Source organism: Callorhinus ursinus, unplaced genomic scaffold, assembly GCF_003265705.2.
Source record: "Callorhinus ursinus isolate GAN/ISIS: 27379988/994484 unplaced genomic scaffold, GSC_fseal_2.0 scaffold20, whole genome shotgun sequence".
Classification (NCBI taxonomy): domain Eukaryota; kingdom Metazoa; phylum Chordata; class Mammalia; order Carnivora; family Otariidae; genus Callorhinus; species Callorhinus ursinus.
The window spans coordinates 28,795,468-28,821,945 of NW_027397082.1; the positions used below are offsets into that span (position 1 = coordinate 28,795,468).

Sequence of the window (26,478 nt, forward strand, 5' to 3'; positions counted from 1 at the left end):
TGTCTATCACCCAGCCACCCCATCCCTCCCACCCCCCACCATTCTAGCAACCCTCAGTTTGTTTCCTGAGATTAAGAATTCCTCCTATCAGTGAGGTCATATGATACATGTCTTTCTCTCATTGACTTATTTTGCTCAGCAGAACACCCTCCAGTTCCATCCACGTCGTTGCAAATTTGCCTAAGTACTCTTAGTGATTAGAGACTCAGCAGTCTTCAAGAGGAACTCTTTATGCTAGTTAAAAGCTCTGCCTTTTAAATGCCCCTTTCTTTCCCTAACCCGCAACATTCTGTCTCCTCCCTGAACTCTTTGCTGCTTTCTTGCAGGAGGGCCTAGGTCCTCCAGACACATTGAGCAGTAGTTCTCTGGCCTTTTCTCTTTCTGGAGCTGATGCACTCAGTGACACCACCATACCTACCACAAACAGGGACCCATAGTCCCAGGTCCTTTAGGGTGAAGATTTGTTCTCACTTTTTCATCATGGTGGTCTCTTTAGTGACAGAGGATAATGAAGAAGAAGATGGTGATACCAGGGAAGAACTTGGAGGGTTGTTTCGTGTCAGCCAGCCTTCAAGAGAGTGTAAACACAAGCTTGACTCTTTGGACTGCTCCAGATTTCATGTGGAGGCGCCCCATGATTGGGATTTAGAAGAGGTAAGGCTGAATATGAATCTATGTTTGACTTCTGAGGCAATTAGGGAATTGTTCTAAAAGAAGATTATGTGATTTCAGTCTTTCCTGCCTGTTACTAGCTTTTCATTTTTGTGAGATAATAGGACATTCCCCCAGATATTGGACTGCATCCTAAGCAATAACGTGTTTTGAGTTTAGGCAGACTGTGTGCATGTGTTATGGAGAAATGGAAAATGGATAGTAGTGTTAATGTTAATTTTGAAGCATTGCACATAATTTTTCATATATTTGAAATATTTTGTGTTTTATAACTAGGATATACCTCATGTCCCTGAGTTAACATTTATAATTTCTACTGTTTGTAAACAAAAAAATCCATGATACTGGTAAATTTTCTTCCCCTGCTCACCACTCTTTAGTCACACTGGAGTTCATTGAGTTCTCAAACTTGCCAGGCTTAATTCCATCTTAGACTTCTTGCCCCTCAGTTTTCTCTTCTGGAATGTTCTGATGTTCTTAAGGCTGGCTTCTTTTGATCATTCAGTTTTGCTTAAATATCACTCCTTAGAGAGGCCTGATCACTATCATATTACTTAATTTAATTCACTGAGTAGCACTTAAGCACTTTATGAGATTTTAGGTAACTTTTTTTTGCAGTAAAATTTCATACAGATTATAGAAAACCACATAAAAACAACTGTTTAAAGTAATGGATTACTAGGTGAGGACCCATATAACCACCGTGTGTCCGTCCCAGTCACAGTCCCGTCCTCCCCACACAAGGAGCCATGACTCGTATGGTAATCATTGCCTACTTTTCTTCATAATTTTTTTTTTAAAGATTTATTTATTTGACAGAGACACAGCGAGAGAGGGAACACAAGCAGGGGGAGGGGCAGAGGGAGAAGCAGGCCTCCCGCGGAGCAGGGAGCCGATGTGGGGCTCGATCCTAGGACCCTGGGATCATGACCTGAGCAGAAGGCAGACGCCTAACGACTGAGCCACCCAGGTGCCCTTTTCTTCATAATTTCATCCTCCAAGTTTGTACTATCGGTTAGTTTTATCAGATTTTGGGGGGGTTAGTTTTCACTCTGCCTTTTCAGTCTCTTAATCTACAGTCCCCTCCATCCATCTCTTTTTTTCCCATATATTTTATTTGTTTAAGAAACTGATGTGTAGAGTTTCTCATATTCTGGTTTTTGTGGATTGCATTGCATCCTTCTGTGCAGTTTACCAGGCTCCTCTCTTCTGTATTTCCTGTAAAATGGTGCAGAGCAATACCAATAGAACTGTCTGTGATGATGGAAATGATCTATCGATCATTGAGCTGTCCAGTGTGGCTACTTGTGTCTCTTGAGTACTTTAAGTGTAGCTAGTGAGACAGAAGAACTACATTTTAAATTTAATTTTAGTTTTATTTAATCTTAATTTATTAGAATTTAAATAACCACGTGGTTGTAGCTACCCTATGGACAGCACATCTAGAAATTTGATTAGATTTAGGGGTTTTTTTGGTTTATTTTTTTTTAATTTTGGGGAAGACAGCTTCCTAAAGGGTGGTGTTTGTCTATTAGGAGGCACATAAAATCATCTTATGATGTTAAAATCTGTTGATCCTCAATGCCTAGTTCCATTAACTTATTAAGGATGTAAAATGGTGAGATTCTGTTCAAATTGCTCTTTATTTATTATCTGGAATACTTCAATAAAGAAAACTTCCCCTCATCAACTATTTGGTTACTTAGTTCCATATAAGCAGGATAAATACTTGATTTCTTTTTATTAGTTTTCAGAATGGTTCTCCAAATGTGACTTTTTTTTTTTTTAAGTATCATTTTGAATTCACAGACTTTAATATTGAGTGTTTCCTTCCACTGAACTTGTTATCCTTATGGATACTCCTATTATCCCATTTCTGGCCAGTGGGAGTCTCTTTAAGTTGGTTCCTAAATTCTTTTGACATGATCCTAATAGTCTTTGATTGCTTCTTTGCCATCTGATATGATGAGGTATTCCAGGATCATCTTCTACATTTCTGATGCCAGACTGGGAAGCAACTATAAGAAGTCCTGATTTCTTTTAGTACAAAATGGTATTTCAGCATCACAATCTAGTTATAGGAATACACACTACTATGGATTGGTCATTGTTTCTAGGCTTTTCAGTGACCAAAGCTAGAATTCATAGTTATTTCCAATTCGGATTCGGAACTGCAGAGTTCTTATTTAACCTCTTTTATTTTACTTTTGTATCTCTGTTTTTCCACTGGGGAATTAATTCCGTTTGACTTTCAAGATGATGAAATTAGAAAAGTGTATAATCACTCATTTGCTTTACCCCACTTATGTACAAAATAGTGTCAGAATAACATTAGCACGTTACTATTAATATGATTACTGAAAACAGAGTTTTTTTGTTTGTTCCCTCATTTCTCTTTCCAAAAGTGGCTACACAGGTTTACATTCCCACCAGCAGTGTATGTGGTTTCTGATTTCTCTACATCCTTACCAACACTTGTTATTACTATTATTATTATTATTATTATTATAGCCATTCTGTTGGTGTGAAGTAGTATCTCATTGTTTTGATTTGCTTTTCTCTGATAGCTAATGATATTGGGCATCTTTTCATGTGCTTACTGGCCATTTGAAGAAATGTCAATTCATATGGTTTGCCCATTTAAAAAATTGTGTTTTTTTGTCATCGAGTTGTAAAAGTTGTTTATATATTCAATTTGTCAGATATATGATTTACAAATATTTTCTCTCATTCTGTAGGTTGTCTTTAAAGTGCAAAATTAAATTTTTCTTTTAAAGATTTTATTTATTAGAGAGTGTGTGAGAGAGAGCATGAGTGGGGTTGGGGAGCTAGAGGGGCAGAGGGAGAGGGATAAGAAGTCTCCCCGCTGAGCAGGGAGCCCAGTGTGGGGCTCGATCCCAGGACCCTGGCATCATGACCTGAGCCGAAGGCAAATGTTTAACCAACTGAGCCACCCAGGCGCCCCAACAAAGTTCTGAATTTTAGTGAGGTATAACTTATTTGTATTTCTGTTGAGTTTCTGTGTTTGGTATCATATCTAAGAAACCATTGCCAAATCTGAGATCATGAAGCTTCACTCTTATGTTTTCATCTAATAGTTTTAGAGTTTAGTTCTTATATTTAGGTCATTGATCCATTTCAAGTTAATTTTAGTATTTGGTGTGAGATAAGTTCAACTTCATTCTTTTGCCTGTAGATATCCCAGTTGTCCTAGCACCATTTGTTGAAAAGACTGTTCTTTCCCCATTGCCTTGTCTTGGCACCCTGAATGAAAATCACTTGACCATAGATACATGGGTTTATTTATGGACTCTTAATTATATTTCACTGACTTATATCTTTCTTTATGCTAATACCTTACTGTTTGATTACTGTTGCTTTGTAGTAAGTTTTAAAATTGAAAATGTGAGTCCTCCAGCTTTGTTCTTCTTTTTTAAGATTGTTTTACCTATCTGGATCCTTTGGGTTTTCTATATTGTAGGATCAGCTTTTTCATTTCTCCAAAGAGGCCAGTTGGGATTTTAATAGGGATTGTGTTGAATCTGTAGATCACTTTGGATGGTATTGATATCTTAACAATATTAAGTCTTCTGTTCCATTAACATGGGATGCCTTTCCATTTATTTAGATCTTTAATTTCTTTCAAGAACATTTTTGTAGTTATCAGAGTATAAGCTTTGCACTTCTTTTATTGAACTTATTTCCAGTATTTTATTGTTTTCAGTGCTATTGTAAAAGGAACTGTTTTTTCAATTTTATATTTGGATTGTTCATTGTTAGTGTATAGAAATAAAATTTATTGTTGTATGTTGATCTAGTATTTTGCAACCTTGCTAAACTCATTTATTCTGAAAGTTTTTCAGTGGATCCCTAGGATTTTCTATATATAAGACCATATCATTTATGAGTAGAGGTAGTTTTCCTTTCTAAACTAGATGCCTTTATTTCAATTTCTTGCCTAATTGTCCTGGCTAGAACGTGTAGTACAGTGTTGAATAGAAGTGGTGAGAGGAGACGGCCTTGTTTTACTCCTGATCTTAGGGGGAAAGTTCTCTATTTTAACCATTTAGTATGATGCTAGCTGTGGGTTTTTCATGGATGCTGTTTATCAGGTTGAGGAAGTTCCCTTCTACCTTTGGTTTGTTTAGTGTTTTTTTCGTGGAGGGTCAATTTTTTTATTTTTTGGTCTTTGGTTCCCCTAAGTCAATTGTTAATTTTCGTGAAAGTAAGGATTTTCTTCTAACAGTCTGCCATCCTTCAGTTGCCTACGAAGCTTCTTGGCATAGAGCAGATGTTTAGTAAATATTTAGTGAGTGATTATAAGCATGAAGAAATGAGTAAATGAACAGATTTGCTTTTGCATCCATTGTAATCATGCTAGCCTCAAAGCTGCTCTTTGAGAGTGAGGTTGTATATGAAAAACATGATTCATGACCAAAATATGATTGAGGTGAAAGCCAGGACCTATCTGAAGATTTCTATAAGTGTGCTTTTAAGGCCTTGGCAGTGAATGACATAATCTGTCATAGGTCAGTTTCCCCAGGAAAGAGATTCTGAAACAGAGAGTTGTGTACAGGTTTTACTCTGTATTTAAGGGGGGCACCCAACATCTGCTACATGTATATACTAGATGATCTAGCAGGTCTGAGACTGGGAACTTCATCAGTACTTTCTGCCCGATCGTGTTTATCCAGGACATTTAGCCTTTGTCAGAAAATTATCGTTGGTCAAGTAATTAAATTTTCAAATAGCCACAATAAGTGTGGATTAACAAATAGTAAAACCAACTTTCTAAATGCTGTCTAACTGCATTGCCTTAGGAATACTAATAATCTTTGAAAATCAGTTGCTTTAGGAAATACGTTTGTTTACTTATGAAGTCAGTGAGCTAATAGTACCTCCCCATCCACTGCTTAATGTTACAACATTTAAGTTTTTATCTCTGTGGTTATACTATCTACATCAAAGATTAACATATCTCATATGTCTAGTTAGAATGAGAATTTCCAAAAAAAATGTGTCTTGAAAAGTATTTAAAGGTAAGTTGTCACCTACTACTGTTTCTTAATTTCCGTTGTTTCGTTGAGTGGTTGGAACATGTCAACTAAGTGCTGACTTTTCTGTGTAAGGTTATGAACAGTATCAGAGATTGCTTTGTGACTGGGAAGTGGGAAGAGGAGAAAGATGCAGCCAAGATTTTAGCAGAAGATGGTAAGTAAAGGGCCTTATTTTTCAGAGAAGACTGTCTTCTCTATATTTTATTCTGTATCTTTAAAAAGTTGGAAATAATAGGCAAATGTGAAATGCTTTGGGGAACGCTGACAGAGGAGTTTATGGGTAATATTCTGGTTCCTCTTTTTATGGTGATCTTATTTTCTTCCCCTGGTTAACTGACTTATTAGAAATGGACCTTAAAGAAAAGTGGGAGGCTTTCCATAAATCTTATCATGTGTTTGTTAAAAATGGGTTTTTGTGTATGTGAAAAATAAACTCAAATAACATATTTTTCTTTTTAATAATGAAGGTGGTATACATTATAGAACATCTAGAATAAAAAGTCATACCATAACCTCCACCATCTGTTAAAAAACCTTTGTTAATTTTTTGAGTTTATTTCCAGTCATTTACAAATTTTTAAAATTTCTAGTTATAATCCTACTTTATATAAATTGTATCATTAAATTTTTTCAGAGGTTTCATGTTTACGATTTAATTCTCTCATATCGTAATTCAGTTCACAGTTTCTCATTTAAGCAATTTACCTTGTCCATATTATGAATAACTCTGCACTGGAGCACCTTGAAATAACTCTTGGGTCACATTTTTTATTTTCATAAGTTAGATTCATAAAAGTTAGAATTGTTGAGTCATTTTATGAACCACAACTCCCAAAAGGTTTTTCAGAAAGTCGTTCTTATTTATATGCCCTTAAGCAGTGTATCTTAGTACACATTTTACTGCTTTCATTCAATATTGAATACTACCCATTTAAAAAAAATGTTATTTTTGGCAATTTGATAAATGAAAATTGTTTCTTTTTATATTTATAACTGGCATTCTTTTGATTACTAGTAAGTGAGAATATTTAAGGTATGTTGGCTATGGCATTTCTTTGCTGAATTCTTTGTGTTCTTTGCTCATTTTTCTAATGGGGTATTAATGTGTTTTTTTACTGATTTGTAAAATTATTCTTTAAAGGATATTTATCCTCTTTCATTGATTGTAAATATTTTTCTTCTTTTAGCCACTCAACCGCTTTCTGCCACTATATAGTAGTTTGTACCCTCTAGAATTTTATATAAGTAGAATCATACAGTATGTACTCTTTTCTTCCACTCAGCATAATTATTTTGAGATATTCCATCCTGTTGCATCTTCGTCCTTTTTTATTGCTGAATAGTTGATTTCTTTTATTAGTGAGTAGTATTCCATTGTATGATGCTCTGCAGTTTGTTTGTCTGTTGACCTGTTGGTGACATTTAGGTTATTTCTGGGTTTTGGCTCTTGCAAATAAAGCTACTGTGAACATGCTTGCACAAGTTTTTGTATGAACAACTGCTTTCATTTCTGTTGGGTCCATACCTCAGAGTGGGCTGAAAGGATCATGTGGTAGATGTATGTTTAATTTTTTAAGAAATAGCCAAATTGTTTTCCTAAGTGGTTGTACCATTTTGTATTGCCATTAGCACTTTATGAGATTTCCAGTTATTCCATGTCCTTGCCAGTACTTGATATACAGTCAGTCTTTTTAGTTTTAGATAATCTTTAGGTATAGAACGATATCTCATGGTTTTCATGTGTATTTTCCTAATGACTAATGATATTGAGCATTTTTGTGTGCTTATTTTCCATCTGTTTCTTCTTTGGTGAAGTGTTTGTCAAATCTCTTATGAAGTATTTTAATCTGTTTAGTTTACTGGAGTCCTTTATCACTTGTGATTTTAATTATCCTTGCCTAGTATGAGGTTCGTCTTTTCATATTTTTAACAGTGTCTTTTGCAGAGCAAAAGTTTTTAATTTTGATGAAGGCCAATTTTTTTTTAATGGACTGTGCTTTTGGTAATGTATCTGAGAAATCTTTGCCCCTGTCGTGACCCAAGGTTTAGTGTTTTTTCTCTAAATAAACTTCCTGTTTTGAGATAATTGTAGACTGAATTAAATTGACATGCATGTGTAAGACCTAAGACAGAGAGATCTCTTGTATATTGTACTGTGTCCTATATAGTATAAAACCACAACCTTTATATTAATGTTGATTCAATCCACTGATCTTAACATAGATTTCCCCAGTTTAACTTATGCTCGTATGTTTTGTCTGTGTGTGTGTGTTTAGTTCTGTGCTATTTTATCACATGTGTAGGTTTATGTATCTACAAACAGTTATAATACAGAATATTTCCATCACCATAGGATACTTTGTATTGCTCTTTTTTAAACACATTTAGCTCCTTGCTGTCACCCGTCTCCAAGTTCCTACCTGTCAACCACTTACCTGTTTTTCATTTCTATAATGTTAAAATTTTTAAGAATGTTAAATAAATGGAATCATACAATATGTAACTTTTTATGGTTGATTTTTTCCCGCATTCATCATAATTCCCTAGAGAGGTCCATGAAAGTTGTTGCATGTGACTGTAGTTCATTCCTTTTTATTGCAGAGTAGTAAGTAGTACTTTCTGATCTGGATGTAGCAGTTTGTTTAACCATTCACCCACTGAAGTACATCTGGGTTTCCAGTTTTTGGCTATTGAGAATTGAACTGCTATGAACATTTATGTACTGGTTTTTATATAAATATGAACTTCCTATTTTTCTGGGATAAATGCCTAAGAATACAGTTGCTGGGTTGTATGGTAATTGCATATTTAGCTTTATAGGAAACTGCCAAAGTAGTTGGGCCTTTTTATATTTCCACCAGTAATATATGAATGATCCAGTTTCTTCATATCCTTGCCGGTATTTGATGTCCTCACTATTATTTATTTTATCCAGTCTAAGAGTGGTATTTCACTGTGGTTTCATTTTGTATTTCCCTGATGGCTAATGATGGTGAGCATTTTATCATTTTTGCCACATTTTATTATTTGCAGTGTATTCTTTTATAAAATGTTCATGGATGTCTTTTGCCATTTTTCTTATTGGATTCTTTTTTTAATGTTGGATATTGGGAGTTCTTTATATATTTTATTCCATTATTGGATATGTGGTTTGCAGGTATTTTCTCCTAGTATGTAGCTTGTCTTTTCATTTCTTAATAGGGCCTTTCACAGAGCAAAAGCTTTTAGTTTTGCTGAGGTCCACTTTATCATTTTATCGTTTTTAGGGATCATGTCAAGTCTAGGAATTATTTTCTATTCCTAGATCCTGATGATTTTCGCCTATGTTGTTTTCTAAGAATTTTATACTCTTATTTTCTGTTTATGGCAGCAATCTATTTTGATTTTTTTTTAAGGTTTATTTATTTTAGAGAGAAGAGAGTGCGCATGCACGTGAGTAGGGGCAGAAGGAGAGAATCTTCAAGCAGACTCTCCACTGAGTGTGGAGTCTGACATGTGGGGCTCTCACAACCCATGAGATCATGACCTGAGCCGAAACCAAGAGTTGGCCACTTAACTGACTGAGCCACCCAGGCACCCCTATTTTGATTTCTTTATAAGGTGTGAGGTTTAGGTTAAGGGTTATATTTTTGCCTGAGGTGTATATTCTTCAAGCACTTTTTGTTTCATTGATTTGCTTTTGCACCTTTGTCAAAAATCAGTTAAGCATCTTTGTGTGGGTTTATTGCTGGGTTCTCTCTTGTGTTGCATTGATTCATGTGTCAGGCCTTCCACCCATACCACACTGTCTTGGTTACTGTGGTTACATAGTAAACATTAATACTGGGTAGAGTGATTCCTCTCACTTTATTCTTCTTTTTGAAGGTTGGTTTATCCTAGGGCCTGTGACTGCATATAAATGTTAGAATAAGCTTGTCTGTATCTACAAAAAAACTGCTGGGATTTTGATGGGAGTTGCATTAAACCTATAGGTCAGTTTGGGGAGAATCTTTACTATTTTGAGTATTCTAATCCAGGAGCATTTATTTGTCTTTAATTTCCTTCATCAGTGTTTTGTAATATTTGGCATCCTAATGGTGAGTATATTTTGATAAGTTTATACTGAAGTATTTCATTTTGATTGATTTTTATGTGTTTATCTTCTATTCTGCTGAACCCACTTATTAGTTGGGAGGGGATTTTTTTTGGTCTAGATTGCTTGGGATTTTTTACATAGTTGTGTTATCTGCAAATAGGAACAGTATTATTTCTTTTCAACCTGTGGCCTTTTATTTTTATTTACTTATTTATAATCATTTTATTTATTTATTTTTTCATAGTGATAAGTGTACTCTTTAATCCCCATTTCCTCACCTACCTCCTCTCTGGTAACCATCAGTTTGTTCTCTATAGCTAAGAATCTGTTTCTTGGTTTGTCTCTTTTTTCCTTTGCTCATTTGTTTTGTTCCTAGCGTTATACTCTCTAGATCCATCCATGTTGTTGCAGATGGCAAGATTTCATTCTTTTCGATGGCTGAATAATATTCCTGTGTGTGTGTGTGTACACACACACACACACACACACACACACACACACCCCACATCTTCTTTATCCATTTATCTATCAACGGACACTTGGGCTGCGTCTGTAGTTTGGCTATTGAAAATAATGCTGCCATAAACATGGGGATGCATGTATCCCTTTGAGTTAGTGTTTTTGTATTTCTGGGGTAAATACCCAGCAGTGCAATTATAATTATATGTATATGTATATTAAATATATTTATATTTAATTTAAATTTTTTCTTATATAATGACTAGGATTAGTGCTAAGAGGAAATCTTGCCTTGTTCCCAGTATTTTTCACTATTATGTATGATGTTAGTTTGGTTTCTCTGTGGCTGCTCTTTATGTGCTCCATTCTTCTGTATTCCTGCTATACTGAGAGATGTTTTTCTTTTTCTTTTTTTTTTAAATTATGAATGGGTGGTGAATTTTGTAAATTGCCTTTCAGTGTCAGTTGATATGATCATATGAATTTTTTATTCCTTACCCTTTTGATATAGTGGAATACATTGATCAATTTTTGAATTTTGAACCAGCTTTGCATACCTGGAATAAATCCCACTTGGTCATGATATATAATTCTTTTTATATGTTGTTGAACTTTATTTGATAGTATTTTGTTAAGGAATTTTGCATCTAAGTTTATAAGAGATACTGGTCTATAGCGTTGGTTTTTTGTTTTGGGGGATTTTTTTTGGTACTGTCTTCATTTAGTTTTGGTGTCAGAGTAATATTGGCTTCATAAAATGATTCCAAAGTATTCCCAATTTTTCTGTTTACTGGAAGAGATTGTGTAGAATTGGAATGTTAATTTTCAAAATGTTTGGTATAATCTCCAGTGAAATGGTCAGGGCCTGGAGATTTCTTTTTTGGGAGCTTATAACGACAAGTTTTATTTCTTTAACGGTTATAGGATAATTTAAATAATTTAGGTTATTTATTCCATCTTGGAATGGATTTCTGAATTTTGCTATCTTATGGTTTTCAAGGAATTTCAAAGGCTTTTGGCAAAGTGAAAGTTTCACTAAGTGCCTTCTCCAAGAAGCTAGCTTGGGTATTCTGAGTATAATACTCATAGTATTCATTTAATAACCTTTCAGTGGCTGCAGGATCGGTTGTGGTAACCCCATTTCATTCTTGATAATTGGTGATTTGTATCCACTTCCTTTTTCTCTTTGTCAGTAGGTTTATTAATTTTGTTGATTTTTTTCAAATAATCAGCTTTTGGTTTCATTGATTTCTGTGTTCCATTTTTCAGTTTTCCAATTTTATTGGTTTTTGCTTTTATCTTTATTATTTCTGTTCTTTGCTTGTTTTAGGTTATTTTGTACTTTTCAGTTTTCTTAGATTATTGGTTTGAGACCTTTTCTCATTTCTAATACGAACATTTAGTGCTGTAAATTGCTTTCTCTGCACTGCTTAGCCACTCCCCCCAAATTTTAATTCAGTTCTGTGCATTTTTCTGTTTCCTGTGAGACTTCTCTTTGATCCATGCATTATTTAGTGTTTTTTGCCTGCAAACTACAAAATGTTTAGGAATTTTCGTGTCTTTCTGTTACTGATTTTCAGTTTAATTACATTATATTCTAAGAACATACTCATGATTTCAGATGTTTTACATTTGTTTAGATTTGCTTTATTACCCAGACTGTGCCCTGTCTTGATAGATGTTCTGTGGATGCTTTAAAAATTGTTTATTCTGTTGTTGTTGGGTATCATGTTCTATATATGTCAGTTAGATTCTGTTGGGTTGGCTGTATTGTTCAAATCTTCTCTATCTTTGCTGATTTTCAGACTTAATTTTATCCGTTCCTGAGAGGAGGATATTGAAGTCACCATGTATTATTTTGGACTTATCTATCTCTTTCAGCTCTATCAATTTTTGCTTCTTATATTTGAGGCTCTGTTTGGTGCACATACATTTAGGATTGGTATGTCTTTCGGGTGGATTGATCCTTTTGTTGTTGTGTATTATGGTCACCTCCTGTTCACCCCATTGGTGAAGGAGAGATTCCAGCTCTAGGGTTATGGGGATGGCTGAACACACAACACCTGACACTGGACAGATGCGATTGACAGCAGTTTATTAGTCACATACACTCACAGCCTGAGGGAAGGGAATACTGCATGCCATGCAGAGATTGAACAACCAGGGGCTTTGGGAGAAAGGCTTTGTACCTAAATGAGCATAGGATGACCATTGGTTCCCTTGACAGGATGTGATTAATGTGTTTGAATAAATTAATGGGCTGGCAGAGAGGTGAAGTGAAACCTGTTAGGTTGAGGGATAGGTGGGGTGTGGGTGGTCCAACTGAAAAAGAACTATCGGGATGGGGAGCCTTTCCCATAGGGCAGGGACATATCTGGTAGGCCTACTCACTGCTAGACCTTTGGGACCCTGTGAGGCTCAAGGATGTCAAGGCAGCCCATGAAATTTTAGGCCTTACAGTTCAGTTAAGTTTTTCTCTGGCTCTGATAGTTTTCTTTGCTCTGAAGTTTATTTTATGAGATAATAATTTAGCCATTCTTGCTTTTTTAAAAGATGGGTTACACAGTATATCTTTCCCCTTTTACTCTCAACTTACTTGAGTTGTTAAATCTAAGGGGGAGTTTCTTGTAAACAGCATGTATAGTAGATTATGTGCTTCTGTCCTCTCTGTCAATCTGTATTTTGATTGGTATATTATGCCATTTACATTTAAGGTACTTACTATATGTAATTGTGTAAGTCTGATATTTTACTGTTGTTTGTTTACTCTGATTCTAATTCTTCTGTCTTTCCTCTGTTTTCATTTTCTTCTGTCTTGACATGTTTACAGTGTTTGAGTGTCTCTAGTTTTTGTAGTTGTTGCTCATTGTAATATAATAGCCTGCTGGTGCCAGCATTTTATCATTTTGAGTAACGTGGAAACTTTTCTTCCATTTCGGTCCCTTTATCTTTCCCACTTTTAAATATTATTGGTTTGTGTATTAGATAGTGCTATAATTTTTTTTCAATCTTCAAATATGATTTTAAAAACTCATAAGAAAAAGGTTATTTTATTGTATGTAGCCATGCTTTTGGTCTTTTGTTTGTTTTTTCTTTTTTTCCCAGTAGTCCCAGATTTCTTCTTTTATAATTTACTTACTGCTTAAGAACTTTCTTTAGCCATTTTTTTTTTAAGATTTTATTTGAGAGAGAGAGAGAGCCAGGGAGTGAGCATGAGTAGGGGGCAGAGGGAGAGGGAGAAGCAGACCTCCCCACTGAGCAGGGAGACCGATGTGGGGCTCAATCCCAAGACTCTGAGATAACGATCTGAGCCAAAGTCAGACATTTAACTGACTGAGCCACCCAGGTGCCCCACTTTAGCCACTTTTTAAGAGTAGGTATGCTAGCGACAGATTCCTGTAGTTGTTATCCATGTGAGAATGTCTTTATTTCCAACCCCTCATTTCTGAAGGGTAGTTTCACTGGATGTAGAATCATAGCTGACAGTTCTTTACTTCAGCACATGAAAAATGTACCACTTCCCTCTGACCTCTGATTTCAGAGGAGAAATGCACTGTCATTTTGAATTGGTGTGAATCTGTCATTTCTTTCTGGCTTCTCTCAAGATTTTTATCTTTGTTTTCAGTTTTCAGAAGTTTGATTGGTGAAGATTTCGTTGGGTTTACTCTGTTTGAAATTTGCTCAGCTTCTTGAATCTTTTAGGTTTATGTCTTTTACCAAATTTGGGGAGCTTCAGTCATTATTTCTTTCAATCCAGGTATCCTTATGAGGTCATATAAATGGTGGATCTTTTGTTTCTGCCCCACAGGTCCATGAGGCTCTGCTCATTTGTTTTCTTGGCTGTTTTTCCTCCACAGTGTTCAGACTGGATAAATTCTGTTGATCTGGCCTCAAGTTCTCTGATTCTATCCTCTGTCATCTCCACTCTTACTATTGAGCCCATCTAGCAAGCTTTTAAAATTTCTTCTGTTGTATTTTTCAGTTCTATAATTTCTGTTTGGTTCTTCAGTTTCTTTGCTGAGATTTTCAATTTTTTGGTTGTTGCCAAAGGATTTTTAGTCGCTTGATGAAGCATTTTGGTAATGGCTGCTTTAAGTACAAGTCAGATAATTTCAAGATCTGATTCATTTTATTGTTGATGTCAGATATCTTTTCACATTTCAGTTAAAATTTTCCCGGATTGGGGTATGACAGGTGATTATCTGTTGCATCCTACACGTTTTGGTTTTTATGTTAGGAGACACTGGGTCCTATGTAATCTTTTTATTTTAGCATGCAGTCCTCTTGTTTAGGATTAGTGTGCAGGTCCTGGTCTACTTTATGGGCTGTGGTTCCAAAGACAATTTAATTTTAGAGCTTTTGTGGTACTATTTTGATCTGCTTAGTTTATCTGATGCTACCGGTCTCTGCGGGTACTGCCTGAGGAGACAGAGGACCTTCCCTAGTCTGGGCCCCCTGTTGTGGCTAGGTGGGGGGAGGTTGTCTTGGCCTGTAGGGCTAGTTTGCTTGCTGTGGGGATATCTTTGCTGGTCCTCCTAGGGTACACATTTTTTTCAGATGAGGGAGGAGAGCCTCATGCCTGGCAGAATCTCCCTTTGACAATAACCTGGTGTATCTTGGTGGAGGAAAGGAGATTCAGGCTCTTTGGGGAAGGCGAACACTTCCCCTCATCACTTATTGTCAGTGGGGCTTTAAAGCACCCCCTTTACCAGTGCTGCCTGGTTTACCCAGTGTTGCCGCTGAGATCTGAGTTTTTTTTTAAATTTTTATTGTTATGTTAATCACCATATATTACATCATTTGTTTTGGTGTAGTGTTCCATGATTCATTGTTTGTTCATAACACCCAGTGCTCCAGGCAGAATGTGCCCTCTTTAATACCCATCACCAGGCTAACCCATCCCCCTACCCTCCTCCCCTCTAGAACCCTCAGTTTGTTTTTCAGAGTCCATCATCTCTCCTGGTTCGTCTCCCCCTCTGACTTACTCCCGTTCATTCTTCCTCTCCTGCTATCTTCTTTTTCTTTTTTCTTAAAATATGTTGCGTTACTTGTTTCAGAAGTACAAATCTGTGATTCAACAGGCTTGCACAATTCACAGCGCTCACCGTAGCACATACCCTCCCCAATGTCTATCACCCAGCCACCCCATCCCTCCCACCCCCAACCACTCCAGTAACACTCAATTTGTTCCTGAGATTAAGATTTCCTCATATCAGTGAGGTCATATGATACATGTCTTTCTCTGATTGACTTATTTCACAAGCATAACACCCTCCAGTTCCATCCACGTCGTTGCAAATGGCAAGATCTCATTCCTTTTGATGGCTGCATAATATTCCATTGTGTATATATACCACATCTTCTTTACCCATTCATCTGTCGATGGACATCTTGGCTCTTTCCACAGTTTGGCTATTGTGAACATTGCTGCTATAAACATTGAGGTGCACGTACCCCTTCGGATCCCTACATTTGTATCTTTGGGGTAAATACCCAGTAGTGCAATTGCTGGATCGAATGGTAGCTCTAATTTCAACTGTTTGAGGAACCTCCACACTGTTTTCCAGAGTGGTTGCAGCAGCTTGCATTCCCACCAACAGTGTAGGAGGGTTCCCCTTTCTCCACATCCCCGCCAACATCTGTCGTTCCCTGACTTGTTAATTTTAGCCATTCTGACGGGTGTGAGGTGGTATCTCATTGAGGTTTTGATTTGGATTTCCCTGATGCCGAGTGATGTTGAGCACTTTTTCATGTGTCTGTTGGCCATTTGGATGTCTTCTTTGGAAAAATGTCTGTTCATGTTTTCTGCCCATTTCTTGATTGGATTATTTGCTCTTTGGGTGTTGAGTTTGATAAGTTCTTTTTTTTTTTTTTAAGATTTTATTTATTTGACAGAGACACAGTGAGAGAGGGAACACAAGCAGGGGGAGTGGGAGAGGGAGAAGCAGACTTCCCGCTGAGCACGGAGCCCAATGCAGGGTTCGATCCCAGGACCCTGGGATCGTGACCTGAGCCGAAGGCAGACGCTTAACGACTGAGCCACCCAGGCGCCCTGATAAGTTCTTTATAGATTTTGGATACTAGCCCTTTATCTGATATGTCATTTGCAAATATTTTCTCCCATTCTGTCGGTTGTCTTTTGGTTTTGTGGACTGTTTCTTTTGCTATGCAAAAGCTTTTTATCTTGATGAAATCCCAATAGTTCATTTTTGCCCTGGCTTCCCTTGCCTTTGGCGATGTTTCTAGGAAGAAGTGGCTCTGGCTGAGGTCGAAGAGGTTGCTGCTTGTGTTCTCCTTTAGGATTTGGATGGACTCCTGTCTCACATTTAGGTCTTTCAACCATTTGGAGTCTATTTTTGTGTGTGGTGTAAGGAAATGGTCGTTTCATTCTTCTGCATGTGGCTGTCCAATTTTCCCAACACCATTTGTTGAAGAGACTGTCTTTTTTCCATTGGACATTCTTGCCTGCTTTGTCAAAGATGAGTTGACCATAGAGTTGAGGGTCCATTTCTGGGCTCTCGATTCTGTTCCATTGATCTATGTGTCTGTTTTTGTGCCAGTACCATACTGTCTTGATGATGACAGCTTTGTAATAGAGCTGGAAGTCCGGAATTGTGATGCCGCCAGCTTTGCTTTTCTTTTTCAATATTCCTCTGGCTATTCGGGGTCTCTTCTGGTTCCATACAAATTTTAGGATTATTTGTTCCATTTCTTTGAAAAAGGTGGATGGTATTTTGATGGGGATTGCATTGAATGTGTAGATTGCTCTAGGTAGCATTGACATCTTCACAATGTTGGTTCTCCCAATCCATGAGCATGGAACATTTTTCCATTTCTTTGTGTCTTCTTCAATTTCTTTCCTGAGTATTTTATAGTTTTCTGAGTACAGATCCTTTGCCTCTTTGGTTAAATTTATTCCTAGGTATCTTATGGTTTTGGGTGCAATTGTGAATGGGATCGACTCCTTGATTTGTCTCTCTTCTGTCTTGTTGTTGGTGTATAGGAATGCCACTGATTTCTGTGCATTGATTTTTATAGCCTGCTACTTGACTGAATTCCTGTATGAGTTCTAGCAGTTTTGGGGTGGAGTCTTTTGGGTTTTCCACATACAGTATCATATCATCTGCAAAGAGTGAGAGTTTGACTTCCTCTTTGCCGATTTGGATGCCTTTGATTTCTTTTTGTTGTCTGATTGCTGTGGCTAGAACTTCTAATACTATGTTGAATAGCAGTGGTGAGAGTGGACATCCCTGCCGCGTTCCTGACCTTAGGGGAAAAGCTCTCAGCTTTTCTCCATTGAGAATGATATTCGCTGTAGGTTTTTCGTAGATGGCTTTTATGATATTGAGGTATGTACCCTCTATCCCTATACTCTGAAGAGTTTTGATCAAGAAAGGATGCTGTCCTTTGTCAAATGCTTTTTCTGCATCTATTGAGAGGATCATATGATTCTTGTTCTTTCTTTTGTTAATGTATTGTATCACGTTGATTGATTTGCGGATGTTGAGCCAGCCTTGCAGCCCAGGGATAAATCCCACTTGGTCGTGGTGAATAATCCTTTTAATGTACTGTTGGATCCTGTTGGCTAGTATTTTGGTGAGAATTTTTGCATCCATGTTCATCAAGGATATTGGTCTGTAATTCTCCTTTTTGATGGGGTCTTTGTCTGGTTTTGGGATCAAGGTCATGGTGGCCTCATAAAATGAATTTGGAAGTTTTCCTTCCATTTCTATTTTTTGGAACAGTTTCAGGAGAATAGGTATTAATTCTTCTTTAAATGTCTGATAGAATTCCCCCGGGAAGCCATCTGGCCCTGGGCTTTTGTTTGTTGGGAGATTTTTGATGACTGCTTCAATTTCCTTAGTGGTTATAGGTCTGTTCAGGTTTTCTATTTCTTCCTGGTTCAGTTTTGATAGTTGATACATCTCTAGGAATGCACCCATTTCTTCCAGGTTATCTAATTTGCTGGCATAGAGTTGCTCATAATATGTTCTCATAATTGTTTGTATTTCTTTTGTGTTGGTTGTGATCTCTCCTCTTTCATTCATGATCTTGTTGATTTGGGTCATTTCTCTTTTCTTTTTGATAAGTCTGGCCAGGGGCTTATCAATCTTGTTAATTCTTTCAAAGAACCAGCTCCTAGTTTCGTTGATCTGTTCTACTGTTCTTTTGGTTTCTAGTTCATTGATTTCTGCTCTGATCTTTATGATTTCTCTTCTCCTGCTGGGTTTAGGCTTTATTTGCTGTTCTTTCTCCAGCTCCTTTAGGTGTAGGGTTAGGTTGTGTATTTGAGACCTTTCTTGTTTCTTGAGGAAGGCTTGTATTGCTATATACTTTCCTCTCAGGACTGCCTTTGCTGTATCCCAAAGATTTTGAACAGTTGTGTTTTCATTTTCATTGGTTTCCATGAATTTTTTTAATTCTTCTTTAATTTCTTGGTTGACCCATTCATTCTTTAGTAGGATGCTCTTTAGCCTCCATGTATTTGAGTTCTTTCCGACTTTCCTCTTGTGGTTGAGTTCTAGTTTCAAAGCATTGTGGTCTGAAAATATGCAGGGAATGATCCCAATCTTTTGGTACCGATTGAGACCTGATTTGTGACCTAGGATGTGATCAATTCTGGAGAATGTTCCATGGGCACTAGAGAAGAATGTGTATTCCGTTGCTTTGGGATGGAATGTTCTGAATATGTCTGTGAAGTCCATTTGGTCCAGTGTGTCATTTAAAGTCTTTATTTCCTTGTTGATCTTTTGCTTAGATGATCTGTCCATTTCAGTCAGGGGGGTGTTAAAGTCCCCCACTATTATTGTATTGTTGTCAATGTGTTTCTTTGCTTTTGTTATTAATTGCCTTATATAATTGGCTGCTCCCATGTTCGGGGCATAGATATTTACAATTTTTAGATCTTCTTGTTCGATAGACCCTTTAAGTAGGATATAGTGTCCTTCCTCATCTCTTATTACAGTCTTTGTTTTAAAATCTAGTTTGTCTGATATAAGGATTGCCACCCCAGCTTTCTTTTGGTGTCCATTAGCATGGTAAATCGTTTTCCACCCCCTCACTTTCAATCTGGGGGTGTCTTTGGGTCTAAATGAGTCTCTTGCAGACAGCATATTGGTGGGTCTTGTTTTTTAATCCAATCTGATAGCCTATGTCTTTGATTGGGGCATTTAGCCCATTTACATTCAGGGTAATTATTGAAAGGTATGAATTTAGTGCCATTGTATTGCCTGTAAAGTGACTGTTACTGTATGTTGTCTGTTTCCTTTCTGATCTTTGCTGCTTTTAGGCTCTCTCTTTGCTTAGAGGACCCCTTTCAATATTTCTTGGAGGGCTGGTTTTGTGTTTGCAAATTCCTTTAGTTTTTGTTTGTTCTGGAAGCTTTTTATCTCTCCTTCTATTTTCAATGATAGCCTAGCTGGATATAGTATTCTTGGCTGCATATTTTTCTCGTTTAGTGCTGTGAAGATATCTTGCCAGTCCTTTCTGGCCTGCTAGGTCTCTGTGGATAGGTCTGTTGCCAATCTAATATTTTTACCATTGTAGGTTACATATCTCTTCTCCCGAGCTGCTTTCAGGATTTTCTCTTTGTCTCTGAGACTCGTAAGTTTTCCTATTAGATGTCAGGGTGTTGACCTATTATTATTGATTTTGAGAGAGGTTCTCTGTGCCTCCTGGATTTTGATGCCTGTTTCTTTCCTCACATTAGGCAAGTTCTCTGCTATAATTTGCTCCAATATACCTTCTGCCCCTCTCTCTCTTTCTTCTTCTTCTGGGATCCCAATTATTCTAATGTTGTTTCGTCTTATCGTATCACTTATCTCTCGAATTCTGCCCTCGTGATCCTGTAGTTTTTTCTCCCTCTTTTTCTCAGCCTCTTTATTTTCCATCATTTGGTCTTCTATATCACTGATTCTCTCTTCTGCCTCATTTATCCTAGCAGTTAGTGCCCCCATTTTTGATTGCACCTCATCAATAGCCTTTTTGATTTCGACTTGGTTAGATTTTAGTTCTTTTATTTCTCCAGAAAGGGTGTCTCTAATAACTTCCACGCTTTTTTCAAGCCCAGCTAGTATCTTTAAAGTCATGATTCTGAACTCTAGGTCCAACATCGTACTAATGTCCGTATTGAGTAGGTCCCTGGCTGACGGTACTACCTCTTGTTCTTTTTGCTGAGGTGATTTTTTTCATTTTGTCATTTTGTCCAGAGGAGAATAGATGAATGAGAGAACAAAATGCTAACAGGTTTACAACGTCCCCAGCAAATATACTGTATACAAATCAGAAAAGACCTGAAACCAGGGGAAAAGAAAGGGAAAGAAAGAAAAAAGAAAGGGGAAAAAAAAGGGAAAAAAAAAGAAAAAAACAAAAACAGAACAATACAAAAAAAGCAGAATGTGATCAAATATGATCAGGCTAGTGCATAGATCAGTTGCACACACTAGATTTTGGACGTATTTTGGTCTGTTAGAAAAAAGTGCCTCCTAAAATTTTAAAGGAAGAAAGACATATATGTACAAAATAAGGGTTGATACAATGAAGGGATAGAAGATGACTGTAAAGATGAAAATTATAAAAGATTTTATAAAAGGACTTGATAAGTTGTTTGAAAAAAGAAAGATTTAAAAAAAAAAAGGGAGAGAATGTGATCAGGCAGGAGACTAGAACAGAGCCATACACTAGTGATTTAGGGTATATTTTGATCTGGTAGAAGAAACTGTATCTCAAAATTTTAAAGAGAGAACAACTTATATATATATGCCAAAAATAAGGGTAACTACTATGAAGGGATAAAATATGACTCTAAAAATGAAAAATAAAAAATGTTTGTTTTTTTTTAAAAAAGAGATTGATAAGATGTTGGTTGAAAAAGGGAAAAAGAAAAAAAAAACAGTTAACAAAAATTAACTTTGATGAACTAATGAATCATGGTAAAAAAAAGCCATGAATTCTATGTGCAGTATTCCCCTAGCGCTGGAGTTCTCCCATTCTCCTTGATCAGTAAACTTGGTCTTGGCTTGCTGGCTGTTCCTGCTGATCTTCTGGGGGAGGGGCCTGTTGCTGTGGTTTCCAAATGTCTTTGCCGGAGGCTGAATTGCCCCGCCCTTGTCGGTCCGGGGGCTAAGCAAGCTGCTCGGGTTTGATCTCAGGAGGTTTTGTTCCCTGCAAGCTCTCCGTACAGTCTTGGAGGACCAGGGCAAAAATGGTGGCCTCCCAATCTCCACCCGGAGGACCTGAGAACTCGGGGCCCCGCTCCTCAGTGTGCCCCCAGAGAAAAGCAGTCACTTCCGTGTCCCCGGTCTCCGGCTGCACTCCGTGCTCACCCGGCCTGTGACCGACCGTTTCTTTCTCTGGCACCCGACCCCGTGTGGAGTCTCCAAACCCAGCAGATCCCTGTGGTGCGTTCCCGTGCCGCTCCTCCCCGGGAAGGAAGGGGAGTCTCCCCGGATCTGCCGCCTGTTGTGTCCCTGCTGGAGGAGCAGTGGCCCGACTGGGCCGCGGATCACAGTTTATGGCAACCCCAAGCTGAGAGCCTGCGCCTCGGCTCAGTCTCTGCAGCTGGCTTCCCCGCTCCGATACCTGGGAGCTCTGCTGCACTCAGGCACCCCCGGTCTTTCTGTGACCCTAAGGGTCCTGAGACCACACTGTCCCGGGAGGATTCCACCCTCTGCTTAGCCATTGCAGCGACGTCCCTCAGCGGAGCCGACTTCTAACAGTTCCGATTTTGTGCTCCGCGGCTCTATCACCAGAAGCGGCCGGCGGAGGCCCCTCCCCCGCCTTCTATCCTCCCGAATATCGCCTTGGATTCACTTCTCCGCACGTCCTACCTTCCAGTAAGTGGTCGCTTCTCTGTTCAGATAGTTGTTGCTACTCTCCTCTTTGATCTCCTGTTGAGTTCCTAGGTGTTCAGAATGGTTTGATCCCTATTCAGCTGAATTCCTGAGACCAGACGAAATCTAGGTCTCCTACTCCTCCGCCATCTTGCCTGTAATATCCAAGATCTGAGTTTGATCTGAGGGAACATTGAGTCTACCTGGTCTACCTTCTGTTGCTAGGTTGGGAGTTGGGAAACATTGGCTCTGAACTGCCTTTCTGTGGGTTGTGGTATAGTGAGCCACTGGCCATTATGTTATTCCTCTAGTCCCGGGGACCCTCACCAGCCCTTTTTTCTTTACACCTTTCAGAGTTCTTTGATTTTCTTTAGGCTCTTGTGTTATTTTTGGAGTTGGTTATACTTAGTTGGGAGGAACAGAAGAAATAAGTCTACACTCTCTTTTCTAGACCAGAAATCTGTGTTGGTATTTTTTTAAAATTTTGATTCCAGTATGATTAACTTACAGTGTTATATTAGTTTCAGATGTACAATATAGTAATTTAATAGTTATGTATATTACTCATTTCTCATCATGACAAGTGTACTCTTAATCCCCTTATTTCACTCATACCCCCAGCCTTCACCCCTCTGGTAACCATCTGTTTGTTCTTTATAAGTAAGAGAGATTTTTGGTTTGTCTCTTTTCTTTTCCCTTGCTCATTTGTTTTGTTTCTTATATTCCACAAGTGAGTAAAATCATATGGTATTTGTCTTTCTCTGACTTATTTTGCTCTCTAGCTCCATTCATGTTGTTGCAAATGGCAAGATTTCATTCTTTTTGATGGCTGAGTAATATTCCATTTTACACCCCCCCCCACATCTTTATCCATTCATCTATCAATGGACGCTTGGGCTACTTCCATAATTTGGCTAATGTAAATAGTGTTATAATAAACGTAAGGATGCATATATCCTTTCAAATTAGTATTTTCATATTCTTTGGGTAAATACCCAGTAGTGCAATTACTGGATTATCTGATAGTTCTATTTTTCATTTTTTGAGGAACCTCCATACGGTTTTCCTGCACCAGTTTGCATTCCCACCAACAGTGCACAAGGGTTCCTTTTTTTCCACATCCTTTGCCAACACTTGTTTTTTGTGTTTTTTATTTTAGTCATTCTGACAGGTATGAGTTGGATCTCATTGTGGTTTTGATTTGCATTTCCCTGACAATGAGTAATGTTGAGCATCTTTTCATGTGTCTGTTGGTCAGTGGAAAAATGTCTGTTCATGTCTTTTGCCCGTTTTTAATTGAATTATTTGGGTTTTTTTGGTATTGAGTTGTATATATATTTTGGATACGTCATTTGCAAATATCTTCTCCCATTCAGTAGGTTGTCTTTTCTTGGTGGTGTTTTTTATTATAACTGTGCTAAAAGGAGAATTGACATCTTTCTGATATTGAGTCTTCTTTTTCAAATATATGGTAATCTTTATTCAGTAGATAACATTAACCACACCTACTTCATTAGGTTGTGTTGAAGAATGTAGTTAAGGCACATAAAATACTTGTCTGTAAAGCACTTGCAAGTGTTAGCTAATGTCTATTCCATGTGTTCTTTGGTAGCATATTAAAGCTTTTTAAGTTTTTAAAATAAAGTTTTGGCACATTTCTTGTAAGGTTTATTCCTAAGTATTTTGTCCTTTTTTGTTTTTATTACAAATGGAATCTTCCCATCTACTGTATCTTCTTTGGCTCTTTGATTCTTTGGGTCTTTCTTATATGAAAATGTTTTATCTAAATATTACTTCTAAATATTGCTTCCCAAAGGAGTTTTAGCATCTTTTTCTTTTAAGGATAGGACCCATAGCTAAACTTAGAGCTCTAGAAACAAATGGATGAGTGAATTAATGAGCTCTTCATGTGGTTCAGCATTATTTTGGGTACCACTCTTACTCTAAGTCCTGTATTTTATGTAATCCAAGATTTTTCCTAGGTATGCCAGACATTGTGTTGTGTTGATCTTACTATTGAGACTCTTTGTCCTATGTGTTATTAATCAAGCCATGGTTTTTTCATGTCACCGTTGGTCTTGGGGACTCACCTGCAGAGCCATGCATATATCTCTGTGTGCATCTCTGCTGCAAAGTGTTTACCCACCTGTATTGGAAAAATAGCTCTTGGCTAAGTGGGATATTGAAGTAAAGTAAGGAAATATGGGTTGGGTCCATGCACTTCATCCAAACAGGTGGTGAAATACTGACAACTCAACAAGAAAAAGAAGCCTGTGGAAGTACAGGATTCTTCTGGGGTGTGTAGCAATAAGTAAAAATGAAATTTGGGCTTCAGAGTATACAGTGCACCTGGTGGTGCTACAGTGTCATATGCAAGCCCTATTCACAGAGGACATTTGGGTGTTCTTTTCCCAGAAGAGCTCTATGGTGACTTTGAAGACCTGGAAACAGGGGACGTGCACAAGGGAAAACCAGGCGCAGATACTCAGGTATGATTTTGTCATGGCTGGCTGGCTGTCACTGATCCTTGATCTGTGGTCAGTATTTCCTGAGAGAGGCCCATATTAAGAAATGCAGATCTTATTATCTGTGTAGATTACAGAGTAGATGGATTCCTTCCTAAAAATACGGAGATTGGGAACAGGTCAAAGTTGTTGGTTTGTTATTCTTGATCTTTTGGATGTTACCTCCTACCTCTTGTTGTCATGATTCTTCAGTCATTGAAAGTTTAGCTCGGGAGTCACTGTCTTTCTCTCTACCGTTCCTTTTGCCATCATTCTCCTCTTCTTAATTTAAGTACTATTTAAAAAAACTAAATCCCTATTCTCCCTAGTATTTCTTTAGAACAGTGTCTGGGGAGCATCTGGGTGGGGACACTTGCTGTTATTTTTATTTATGTTTGGCATTCCCAGCCAGATTAAGGAGTGACAGTGTATTGGAATGCAGATGTCTAAATGTCTCTTGTAGTAGTACATGTTATTCAGAGCCAAAAGCTGTGTTTTGGTTTCATTTGTTTTTTGTTTTGTCTTCCTAATGATCATAACCAAGACTTTTGCAGCTCAGATAGAATTTTAAAGATCTGCTTTAATGTTTAAAGAAAAGATCTCCACAAACTTTTACAAAATTTTCTCTTCTGGAAATTTAAGATTGAAGATGCAGAAGAAGTTAAGGAAGAAATTGACCCTAGTGCAGAGGAAAGTGCCAAGAAAAAGCATTTGGATAAGAAGAGAAAATTGAAGGAGATGTTTGATGCAGAATATGATGAAGGAGAAAGCACGTACTTTGATGATCTCAAAGGAGAACTGCATAAACAAGCACAGGTAGGAAAACTTGGTCCCCGGCAGCTTTATCTCAAGGCTCTCACACAGTGCTGTGAGTGCGTGATTTTGTTTGGGTCTCTGCTTCCTGACCTGCTTCTGTGCCTCAGGTTTGGATTCTTAGGTCAAGATGCAGATAAGTGTGTTTATTCATACAGTCATCTGATTGTTTTTTCAATCGGAAATTGACCAGAAAGAGATCAATATCTATTTTATACCAAGCATTGAGGAAGTAAAAATGGCTGAGACAGGCAGCAACTGCTGAGGATCTCTCAGTGTAGTGATTTGAGACAGTGTTTATTTAAACGCAGGCATTGCCTTAGCATTCTGATTACTGCTCCCTGGAACCATAATTAATTTGAATGGGTAGGTGATTCTTGCACACACCAGTGCTTATGCATACACCAGTGCTCTCCAGGGAGGCTTTTCTAAAAATTCACCTTGGTCAGAGTTCAGGTTAAGCATACGATTTCTGAAAATGCGGTTAGTGGGCTTTGCCCAACCTAGGCTTTCATCTGTTCAAAGAAAGTATCTCCTGGTTAGTCATTAATATAGTGGTTCTAAGTCTGTACTGACTTTTGATAGAAGTTAGTAACTAAGACGTGTAAAGCTAGTTCTGAAGTCTTTGCTTCAGTTCATTTATAACTTAAAATCACCTAGAATCTTGTGGCCTTTTGTAAAGGACTTTGAATTTTTTACTCTGAGTGAAATGGGGACCCATGGGGGGTTTTGAACAGAGGAAAGACATGTATGACCTACTTACCTTTGAAAGGATTGCTGTGACAAGAGTTCAGTAAGATTAAGGTGACTTGCCGTGGGGGGTGGGGACGTGTGTGGCAGTGGAGGCGAAAGAGTCAAATTCTGGATATACACTTTTGAAAGATCAAAGGTAGATTGTGGGGTGTGTGAGAAGAAATAAGGATGACTTGCTGGAAGGATTGAGTTGTCAGTAAGATAGGAAAACCTCGAGTTGGTGCAGTTTTGTCTAAGATGAAGTTTAGAGCTGTTGGGTTTGAGATCTCTCTCAGACAAGTGGAGCTTCAAGTAGTCAGTGAGGAGCCCTGGAG

At 37.7% G+C, this 26,478-nt stretch overlaps 1 protein-coding gene across 3 annotated transcripts in view; it reads left to right on the forward strand.

Annotated features, from left to right (window-relative positions):
• BMS1 (BMS1 ribosome biogenesis factor) overlaps nt 1-26,478 on the forward strand; it is a 49,784-nt gene that overhangs the window by 15,109 nt on the left and 8,197 nt on the right. For all 3 annotated transcript variants that reach the window (XM_025880626.2, XM_025880627.2, XM_025880629.2), the window contains exons 12-15: nt 497-654; nt 5,802-5,883; nt 24,510-24,583; nt 25,241-25,414. In XM_025880626.2, coding sequence (XP_025736411.1) covers nt 497-654; nt 5,802-5,883; nt 24,510-24,583; nt 25,241-25,414 — 488 coding nt within the window. The remainder of the gene's footprint in view (nt 1-496; nt 655-5,801; nt 5,884-24,509; nt 24,584-25,240; nt 25,415-26,478) is intronic.